Source organism: Elephantulus edwardii, unplaced genomic scaffold, assembly GCF_000299155.1.
Source record: "Elephantulus edwardii isolate Elephantulus edwardi_28Jun2011 unplaced genomic scaffold, EleEdw1.0 scaffold00291, whole genome shotgun sequence".
Taxonomy (NCBI): domain Eukaryota; kingdom Metazoa; phylum Chordata; class Mammalia; order Macroscelidea; family Macroscelididae; genus Elephantulus; species Elephantulus edwardii.
Genome location: NW_006400041.1, coordinates 1005901 through 1016982, shown reverse-complemented (window position 1 = coordinate 1016982; position 11082 = coordinate 1005901). Strand labels below are relative to the sequence as shown.

Here is an 11082-nt window from a genome sequence, read left to right as displayed (position 1 = left end):
CAAACAAACGTGGCAGGAGTGAAAAGGCTCAGCCAAGCCCACATTGCCCTGGACAGCCACCGGCAGGGTTCTGGGGAAGTTCTGGCTCCAGTGATCGGCAGGAGTGGATGTGCCCCTCTCTGAAGCTGGGGTTATGTCACAGTTACCCAGAATCCCTGACCCCAGCAATACCAGCCTCTGTGTAAGTGTCCAGGTGTTTGTTCTCAATGCCATTTGGGTCTGTGCTTTCCAGGAGGAAGTGTCTTCCTCCTAAGTTACAGCTCTTCTTCTGCAGACCTCTAAGATCACCATACTGAGGGGAGGAGGAGCAGTGGGTTCCCTGAGTCAGGGACATACTCTAAAGGTCATGAAGGGGAGCAGATTATGGCTATTGCTTCCTGTGGTGAGAAAATCTCCCCTTTTAAGTTTTTTAAAAGAATGATTTTTTTTTTCCTTAAAGTTCTTTAACCCTGTATCCTTTCCCACTCTCTTCCCAAAAGGGTACTTTAAAAGAGGAGCAATGAGCCTTGCTTGGAAATTCTCCCAGTGAAGAACAGCGGCTGCTCACAGGAGTTGGCCCACTGCCTCAAACCAGTCCAGGGCTGGGCAGCCTCTACCTCAGGGCTGTTAGAGGCTCCCCCCAGAGGATCAAATCTCCATGGGCTCAGGGACCTCTGAGGCTCACACGGCCTTGTGCACTCCCGTTCTGGCCTGCTAGGCTCCCTATCTTTGTGTGGGCCCACTGGGGAGGCCCCCCGCAGTGCCAGCAGGGGACCCCGGGCCCTCCTGTCAGATGGCACTCTCTTGCGAGGTTCTGTGCAGCAACGAGTTGCGTTCGTTGAGGAGGGTTGTGGTCTCGTCCACTACAGGCAGCTCAGACTTCTCAGAGAAGTTCTCTGTGCAGATGGTGCATCCATCCATGGAAAACTGAGGGCAGTTTTCCATGCGGGAGGCTAGCAGTCCATTCTGGTACTGCTGTCGGGTGATCTGTGGGAGAAAGGGAAGAGGCTGATGGAGAATGGGGATTGGGAGGGCAAAACCTTAACATAAGCCCTGGACAAGTGGGGCCTGGTCAGATGGAGGAGCCATTAGAAATAGGGAGGAACAAGGCTCAAAAGGGATGAAAGAAGTAGCTTCTTCCAGAGGTAGTGGTCCACATGCCTCAAGGGGGAAGACAGTACTGTCCAGAGAGCGGGCTGTGCGAGGCGCTGACCTTAATGTACTGGAGGTCCACAAGTGCCCGAACGCTGAAGTCGGAGATGTACTGGCCCAGGATGGAGCTGCCGAACTGAATGCTGCTTCCAGCCGTGGGAGGGGAGCTGGCGGCATCTGTCCGGTCGGGGTAACTAAGGGAGGCTGAGCGGCTGAGGGTGGTGGGGTAGGATGGGGAGCGATCTGTGGGAAGAGCAGAGGACATCAGGCCAGGGGCCCCCTCACAGCCTCTCTGTGACCTTTCCCCACAGACATGAGGGAGGAGGGCATGGGCCCCATGGGCAGAAGGGGAAGTTCTTAAGAGCAAACAGATGCTGTTACTGCTACATGAATCAGAGCAAATGGGCAAGTTTGTTTGGGGGAGTGTCATAGAACTGGTATTAAAATGCCCACCAAGACAATGACACAGACAAACAAGAGGAAAACAAAATCAAAGATATCAAAAGTTTCTGGCTAAAAAAACTCTTCCAGACAATGAATCACACAAAAGCAACCAGGGTGATCTACCATTACAGACAAGCTGTTCCCCTTGCCTACGACACAGATCGCATCGATGGGAGGGCACACGCGCATACACCCTCACGCCTTCGGATTCTCTGAGGGTCAAGAGCGTGTTTGCCATATGATCTGCTCAGTGTGGGACGCAGTACCCCCCTACACTTGTGTCTGCTGCAGAGGTGGCGTGTCCTGCCCACAGGAAGTGGAGGACCCAGCCGCATCTCCCATTGCAGTCTCTGGGTGTGGACCTCTCCCCGCTGCCTCCAGGGGTGCACAGCCTCCAGATCTAAGTGGAAGGGGTGGGCATGATTTCATCTCAGATGAGGGAGGAGCCAGCCAGTTACTTTGTTTTATTCCCGCCCCCCCCCCCTTATTTTGAAAAAAGGACTTTTCACATCACTGCATAGCATTAATCTTTGTTTCTGAGAACATTTAAAAACAATGAAATACACAAAGTTAAATGTGAAGGCAAACTGGCACAGGTTAATCTGCTATTAGTTAACTACTACTTAGCTACTGTAACACATAGCCCAGCAAAAATGGCAAACAAATCCAAGTGACTGATCAATGCAGCTTTTAATGCAATGAAACGGAATTGAGTAATGTTATCTTCAAACTTCTGTAAAATTTGGGGCTCACTCATGTTGTTGTACGCCATCAAGTGGGAAGTGACTCATAGCCGACCCCCAGTAGGTTTTCAGAGGTTGTACATCATGAGAAGATAGTACCATCTTTCTTCCATGGAGCAGCTGATTGATTCGAATCGCCTGCCTTTAAGTTGACAGCTTAATTCTTAACTCACTAACTCAATAGACTTGGGAAAATGGTTTGAAATAGTCTATGATTGAGTAGTATACAATCAATCCTTACAGAACAGTGAAAGTAGCACTCACCTAGCTTAAGTCCCACCTCTGGTTAAGTTCTAGAAAAACACAAATACTTTCAGATTCATTATTTGAAGTTCAAAATGTTTTTAGTGGATACATATTAATACCCTAAAAATAGGAATGGAATTTAACACCACAAATTAGTGACATTAAAAATAGAGATCCTGGCGAGCTCTGGTGGCCTAGTGGCAAGAAGCTGCAACTGCAAGCTCAGAGGTGCACAGTTCAAATCCACCAGATGCTCTGCTAGAGAAGGAAAAACAATCTCCTCCTGTACCAGTCAGATCTGATTTGACGGTACACACAAAAAAATAATGAAATAATTAAAAAGAAGAGCAACAATATTCACACACACACACACACACACACACACAAAATAGAGATCCTACAAAGAAACAAGGAGCCCTGGTGGCTTAGTGGTAAGGGATTGTGCTGCCAACCCAAAGACACTTAGTTCTAACCCACCAGCTACTCCCTCTGGAAGACAGATGGGCAAATTTCTCCTGTACAATTTGCTGCCTCTGAAAACCTGCTGGAGGATCAATTATGAGTCAGTCACAACTCCATGGTATATAACGACAACGTAAGAAAGAAACTGAAGAAGGTATTAAGACATCTGAGTACAGTAGGATGAATTGTTTTATATTGCCTTTTTAGCCATAGCCTTGCAACTTCCACCTAATGACTGGATGGGACTATAGGAATCAGGTGCTTGTGGTCCACTAAGGGTATCAAACAATTTGCTAATAATACAAATACATGGAATCTCTGTGTGTATGTGTGGTAACATGCAAATAAGGTATATAGGACCACAGGTGGAGACTGACCAGTTTTGCCATCCTACTGGGCTTAAAATGCATTATCTCAGAGGCAAAGAGAAACTTGACTACCACCAAAAAAGGACAACAGTTTTTGGCTGTGGGGCACGTGCACTGGAAGCCCTTTAGCCCCAGAAGACAGAGTGCTGCCACTGGGGGCAGAGAGATGGTGATGAGCATAAGTGACAGCAGCAGAGGAGGCCTGGCAGGAGACAGACAGGTGGGCTCACTGACCAGCACAGTGGGAAACGTGCTTCTGAGCAGGAGGCTTCCAGGCAGAGGGGCGCCTCTGGGTACTCAGTGGAGCTAGGCTTGCCACCTCACACCTTGTGCCTGCCTTTGCACTGAGGTTTACTGCGAGCTTGGAGTGTCTTTGGGAACTTACTGGTGGTGTTAAAGGGCTTTATCACACATGCCTGATCCTGTAGAGGAACCATTTACCTATAAATGAGGAGCTGGGGTTCAAACAGCAGCCCGATGCTGTGGCTGCACCAGTGGCCTTCCCGGGGCAGCCAGATAAAAGTAGCAGAGGGAAGAGGAAAGGAAAGCCTGTTAAGGCAGAAGGCTTTTTGGAGCAAGCTGAGCTAAGGAGCAATCCTGCTGAGTGGCCTGACCAAGAGAGGGCTAAGCAGCTCTTGGAAGCCAGCAGGTTGGCAAGTGACTTATACACCTGCTTCACATGCTCCAGGAGAGGATGCATATGAGGCCTGGCTGGAAGTGACCTCCACTTATGTGTGTGTGTCTCCATGGATGGGGTTCTGTGTCTTCTCAAGGACCAACAAGCATCTAAGAAGGCCCTTCTAGGACCAGAGTAAGAGTCCAGCTCCCCTGAGAGCTGGCTGTTAAGTGAAACACACTGCACTGCCCCTAAATCTGAACAAGTCCCAAGTGCCTGTCAGGAGCCCCAGTGCCTGTCAGGAGCCCCAGGGCATGCGGAGAGAGGTTAAGGCGGCTGCAGTGAGAGAGGTCAGGCGACAGGTGGCAGCACAACCTTCTCTAGCCATGCCATGTTACCTGAGAGCCAGAAGAGCAGGGAGTTCCGCTTGCCAGGCGGACACCCAGCTGGAGCTGAAGGCACTGGATCAAAAGAGGGAAGAGTCAGTGGTGGGAGGGGCCAGTCCAAGGCCCAGGAGCCACAGAAACAAACAGAGCAGCAGACCTGCCTCGGGTGTGCTCTGGAGAAGGCAGGCTGCCCCTGCAGAGATGAGAGCTCAGTACAGAAAGGGCACACGGTCGACTAGTGAGCTCTGGGCACAGAAGGACAGAGGCCAACTGACTATGTCCTACAGTGTGCCTATGGTGAAAGTATCCCACAAGCCACTTCCCACCCCTTCCATCCGCTGCAGGTGGGGACTGAGGCCCAAACACAGAGGGTCTATGAGGCATCACTGCTGAGAAAGCACTAAGGAAGTCTTCCAAGCCCTGGGAACCTTTTCCCTTTAGACAGAGGAGCAGTATTTGCGGGGTGGGAGGGCAGGAAGGGACACAGCAGCCCTCTCAGGTCTTCCCTGAGGCTGTCTGGGCAGGCCCAGCTGCTCCAGGGCCCAACTCTGAGTCTTGCTCCTCCAGGGTACTACTCCCTCTCCAGACAGCCTACTACATCCTGGCTCTTCATGGTGAAAGTGTGTGTGTGTGTGGGGGGGTACCCATGAACCCATCAGTGTCAGTTTCCCTGGGTGCACTGGCCATGGGCATTGATCTGCACCTTCAGAGATCTGATATTTGAAGAATAGCACTGAGGTTCCCACTATGGGCAAGGCCTAGTCCCAGGACCAAAGCTCACTCTCCTTCCCTTTCCCAGTGACCACCTGAGCTGGACAAGACTAGGGTGTAGAGCTGGCCAGCGGGGCTGCCACGCTACCTGTCCGAGCCACCCAGGACCAGCAGAGCATGCCAGGGTGGCCCTTCTACAAACCTTGGCTAACCTCCCTTTGAAGGTGGATGGTCTACCCTTTGGTCTATCAGAAACAGCCTTTAATGGAAAGGCAGCAGCTGAGTTCCCCAGAAATCCAGTCCCATCTACAAATGGCCCCAGGCAAAGAGGTCCTGGGGGCTCCAAGCTGGAGGAAGAATATAGCAGTTGCCCCACCCCTACCCCCCCCAGGCCTGATCACTTCCTGAGAAACCTGATAACATCTAAACCAGTCATATCAAAGACCAGAACAGACAATGGATCCTGATAAGGCTCTAAACCTGATCAAAATAGTCCAAACTTAATTTAATTAACACTCCAAATTCCTTGGTCCTCCCCAGGACCCCCATAAGAAGGAAGCCCCCCAAATTGCCCGGGGCACCATCTCTCTCTCTCTCTCTCTCTCTCAGTTCCCTACTCCCCTGTTCTGTTCTGTTAATCCTCCCCCCTGTGTCAATCCTCCCAAGCAAAGCCCTGTCAGCCACCCTCCATCTGCCTTCTACACTCAATCTTCTTCCCATCATTCCAGCTAATGAGGGCCACCACTGGTCCACTCTGCCCTGTGCATAAAGACCACCAAAGGCTTCCTACTTCTTGTTACAGCCACACTCCATTGACTCTCCTGAGGTCCCCCAAAATGTCCTTATTCTCCCATCTTTTTCCACCTCAGGTAGATTGGTTTCACCTTCACAAGGACACAGACTTGGCTCCCTCCAGGCTTTTCTGCTCAAAATCCCCTTTTCATCTTTTCCCTCCTGCTTTTTGGAGCTCATGCTATTCTGCCTTGGGTCCTCCTTCTCTAAAAAGCCTTATCTTCTCCTGTCTCCCTCTTTCTTCCTGGCTAGGAAGCATACGGAGAAGGTCAGAGTCTCTGCACACCAGGAGCTGCTGGAGAGGGCTGAGATAGGCCACAGACTCACCAGAGGGGGCAGAGGCCAGGGCCATGGTCCCATAGTAGGAAAAGGCACCTGTCTCAAATTTCATGTTCTCCTTTCCGGCCTCCACTTCCACCTTTCCCTGGAAGGACACAGGGTCATGGTTAAAAATGGGAGGAAGACAACGACTGAAATACAAAGGACAGCATGTGAAGGAAGTGAGGAAGGAGTAGGACCCACAGGGTGGATAGCCAGGGAGAGGACGGGCAAGGTGAGAAAGCAGCGGCTCAAGGCCTGCCCCAAGATCGAGAGCGGAGAGGACGGTGTGAGCAGCGTCCCACAAGGGTGCTCACCTGCAGGATGAGAATGAAGTAGTCGGCCGGCTTATTTCTGGTATATAGGTAATGGTGGCTGTAGTACTTGTTGTGCTCATCAAACTTGAGTTCCTGAATAACATCCGGGTACTTGAGCAGCCGGAGCAGGATTTTTTCTGATATCAGGGAGGGGTTAAACAGGGGCACCTCTGCGAAAGGAGAGAGAGGAGGACCTGACACTGAGTCTGGGCTCAGGGGTGCCTGGGCAGATCAAGCATCAGTGCAATGCCTCCACTGCAACCACAGCAGCCACTCTGGGCCACGGTGGCTCTGTCACTGTCAGGCCCAACCCTGGGGACCTGACTCCTGCACTTGATATAATAATGTATGCCTTTGGACAAATTCCTTGACCTCTATGTGTCTCAGTTTCCTCAGCTGTAAAATGGGAATATAAATTTCAATAGGGCCATGTTGTGAAGTTAAGTGAGATAATACAGATACACTCTTAGATGCATTTTTAGCAAGTGTTTTGAATGGCACTATGATTATTATCAACAGCACCAATACCACAGAATGAAGAATTAAAGGGGAGGAATTGAACATGCCTTCAGCAAGTGAGGGCTATAAAGGCAGATAAATTGCAGGGAAGGAGACACAGCGAAGTGGGGGTGTTTTCATCAGTTATCCAGGTCCCCAAGAAAGCAATGACTTAGGGACGAGGGGAAAGGTAAAGAAATGTCACTGGTTTGAGGGTCAGTTCCCTGCATATGCAGGAAGAGGGGAAGAGAGGAGGACTGTATGCGCCTGGGTGAAGACCCTGGCATGTGAAGAGGTGTCCTGTTCCCTCAGGTGCTTCCAGCTGTCACTATAGAAACAAACTCAGATGCTTCTTAGAAGTTTGCAAGACTAGCTGTCAGGAAGTCAACTGACTCCTGGTGACCCTAAATTTATCAGTTGAGTGGAATTCACAAGGACTGGTTTTGCATAAGTAGACAGCCAAGGCTTCTTCTGGGGGCCTCTGGGCCCTGTAAATGTTCACCCCAATGCTTCTCTCCCTGTGACTGTTTTTCCATCAACACCTGTAGGTCCCCCTCCAGCTCTCACCTGTGGCCAAGAAACGATGAGCAGCCAAAAGCAGCTGAGGGGAAATTTTTACTTTGAGTTCATTGTCAGTGTCCTTGAAGGCTGAGAAGTCTCTTTTGCCTTTCTCAGATACCCGTTTCCGGCTCCGATTATCCGCTGAAAGAGGAAGACCTTGAATTCAGACTGGCTAAGGAAACTATCCCCTGAGAACTCAGGAGCAGGCTCTAACGTGCCTCCCAGCACTGTGCCTCTCACTCGCTCCCCTGGGCTCCTTAACCCAGAAGCAGGAGACTCTGGCAGGGCAGGAGCTGGGGGCCAGAGGCTGCCCCCTTCACGGCTCTCAACTGCTCCCTGCCCACTGTGGCCATGTGCCCGCGTGTCAGCATGCTGGAGGTGCTGCCCAGGTGCCCAATCAAGGACACTAGGCAGGACAAAGGTTTGGGGATCTGTGGAGAGGAATGAACTCACTGTACATATCTGACTCGTCCAGGATCTCCGACTTGATGATCTCCTCGATGACGTCCTCCAGGGTGACCAGGCCGAGGACCTCGTAGAAGGGATCGCCCTCCCCCTCATTGTTCACCTTCTGCACGATAGCCAGGTGGGACTTCCCTGTGGGGTTAAGAGCAAAGGGATCAGTTGGGAAGCTCCCTCCACCCAAAGCTAGCATTTGTGGGTCATCGCCTCCCTTTTTTTTACTTCCTATCAAGTTTTGACTGTGGACAGATACAACTTTTCTGGAAAGAAAAATAAGCAGTATTATTTTTAAAGACAATTAAGGCTCATTCAGGGGTAAAATGCTGCCTAGTACATCCAAGCAGGGGTTTGTGGGGGAGGAGAAGGCTCACTGTGACACCCTGTCTTGCACAGAGAGCCCATGGTTGGGGACACACATGACAACAGGTGCTGAAGCCAAACATGGATCCCCTGAAAATTGGCATTGTACCTCCCGAAGCAGAGAGAAAGCTTCTGCTTGGGAATCCATTACTCAGTGGCCTGTGCTCACATTTCCTCACATGCCAATCTCCTCGGCCAATCTCCAAGCCAGCACTGACTCACAGCTGACCCTCCAACAGGCTTCCAGCGACTCTAAGTCACACGGGAGGCAGGGGCCCATTTTTCTCCCACCAGTGGGGTGCCTAGTGGATTTGAACCCCTGAAGGTGCTGCCTTTGGGCCAGAGGCACAAACTCCCCTTGGACTTCGTGTGAGAACGGCTCCCTCCTGGGCTGTCCTCCTAGTAGACCTAGGGCTGGGATACTGCTGCAGTAAAAGTAATTAAGAAATTAGGCCAGGCACTATAATTAGAGAGCAGGCGACACCTCCATCTAAAGCAAGAGAAAGTTATGAGACAAAGGGTGGGAGACCTCTCAGAAGTCAGATGGGGTAGTAGGCTGTCCCAGCCTCTCCTTTGGGGTTCTCACCTGCTCTTCCATTCCCCCAGCCCCAGTGAGCAACAGCAGGCAGCCAGCCAGGAATGGCTTGACCTACCCCTTTGCTGGGCCAACTGCACTCTGCATGTGGCACATAGGCTGGGGGCACCCGAATGGATGAAGCCCGAGAAGCTCTGTGAAGGTGGAGGTAGCATCCCATGCACATCTTCCTTCTGGAATCCACTACTCAGTGCAGTGCCTCATTCTAAACCCTGAAGAATTAATTCTAAATAATCAGTTCAAACCCACCAACTACTCTGCAGGGGAAAAATGAGTATCCTTCCCCTGTGTGAATTACAGCTTCAGAAAGTCCACTGAGGGTTGGCCTTGAGCGGTTCTAATCTGAAAGCAACAGAGGGGTGGGATCTCTGTGGAGGACGCTGTCCAGGTCTCTCCTGGTGAACTGTGCAGCAACACAAGAACACCTTCCTGTTGGAGACCCAGGTTCGACTCCTTTCTATCAGTGGAGCATGTTCTGTGATGCAGAACAGGTTACAGTGAAGCTTCAGACTCAGAGACTGGAAAGAGATCTGGCAAGGCACCTCTAAAACTCAGCCAGCGAAAATCTCCCAGTGGCCCAGTCTCCATGCTGGTGGGCCCTGTCCTGCGTGCACAGGGTGGCCAATCACAGGGGGCTGACGCCATGGCTCCTACACCACCACAGTGGCCTTCAGGTCAGTGCTAGCTTGCTGCAGCCTGTGTGTCTGAGCGCACATGTGCTCCATGAGGTTTCCAAAGTTTGACTCTTCACAAGGAGGACATCAAGTCTGTCTTTAACACACCAAAGAGCATGGAGTGAATTCAAATCCCAACCTTTTGAACGCAAACAATTTTCACTACACATACACTCCTGATAGGTCCAAAAGGCCACAGATAACCTCTCCAGCACAGGTGGAGTCTTCAGCTGTCCTGGGTGCTAACTGGAGGATGCTACAGGTGCTGAGGTGGGATTAGATAGTTGTGATACACATTTCTTTTACTACCAAAAAATGTTTTAGGATCACTGCTGGATAAAACCAAGGCTGACCATCATTAAAAATGCCCTGATGTCTTTTAAGAGATAAGAAAAAAGCAAGGGAGCTGCAAACGTTCGCCTGCAGGGCAGCAGTCTGGTCAGGGCCAGGTTCCTGGCTCCAGCCCCCAGGCCTCTGTGCCCTGGTGATGGCTGTCAGGGAGGGCTCTCCAGAAAGGAAGGAGCAGTACCTTGAGAGGTGTGCTGCAGCCTGATAAACAAGTATCATCAGAAGGGCATGAGATCTCAACCTAGGCAGCCCTTAGCACTTTTCAAACTGGCACCTTCTCCGAATCTGGGAGTGGTCACGGCTGGTGGAGAGGACAGACATATGCCCACTCCTGTGAGCAGGTATGCTGGCAAACGCTCAGGAAGCCAGGCGGGCAGGAAGTCTTAACACATTTAAGTGTGCCTAACCACAATCGACACCAAAAGCTAAGAAGGAAGGCTTGACCACTATGCCATCATCAAATTTTCCCTGACCACTGAGTCAGCTATGAAGAAGATAGAAGATAACAACACACTTGTGTTCACTGTGAATGTCAAGGCCAATAAGCACCAAATTAAACAAGCTGTAAAGAAGCTCTATGACACTGATGTGGCTAAGGTCAACACTTTGATTAGGCCTGATGGAGAGCATGATTATGATGCTTTGGATGTTGGCAACAAAATTGGGATCATCTAAATTGAGTCCAGTGGGCTAATTCTAAATATAAATTTTACTTACCATAAAAAAATAACTTTTATGTGCATCAAAAGATTTCTCCAGGAATAGAAAGAGAATCTACAGACATAGTAATCCCCCTGACTACCTCTGTGGAGGGTGGATGGAGAAGCTAAGTATCAGCAGTCAGAACAAGACAAGGGGCAGACTGGAAGATCATTAACCACTCCTATGGGTCAGACAATGGGACATTAATTCTGAAGGCATTTGGTAGAAGTGAAGTGGTATCCTGCCGGAGGGTGGAGCTGGGAAATAAGTGGGTCAAGGCACTGGGCTAAGGGCAGGGACTACACTGTAACTAATGGTCAACTCCAAAATATTGACATACTAGGCACT

At 50.5% G+C, this 11082-nt stretch overlaps 1 protein-coding gene across 1 annotated transcript in view; it reads right to left on the bottom strand.

Annotated features, from left to right (window-relative positions):
- Window positions 1-768: 768 nt before the first annotated feature.
- CNNM4 (cyclin M4) overlaps window positions 769-11082 on the bottom strand; it is a 76705-nt gene continuing 66391 nt past the window's right edge. Inside the window, exons 2-7 of the mRNA XM_006900701.1 lie at window positions 8047-8190; window positions 7600-7734; window positions 6535-6704; window positions 6227-6323; window positions 1193-1374; window positions 769-966 (exon numbers count right to left, since the gene is read on the bottom strand). Coding sequence (XP_006900763.1) covers window positions 769-966; window positions 1193-1374; window positions 6227-6323; window positions 6535-6704; window positions 7600-7734; window positions 8047-8190 — 926 coding nt within the window. The remainder of the gene's footprint in view (window positions 967-1192; window positions 1375-6226; window positions 6324-6534; window positions 6705-7599; window positions 7735-8046; window positions 8191-11082) is intronic.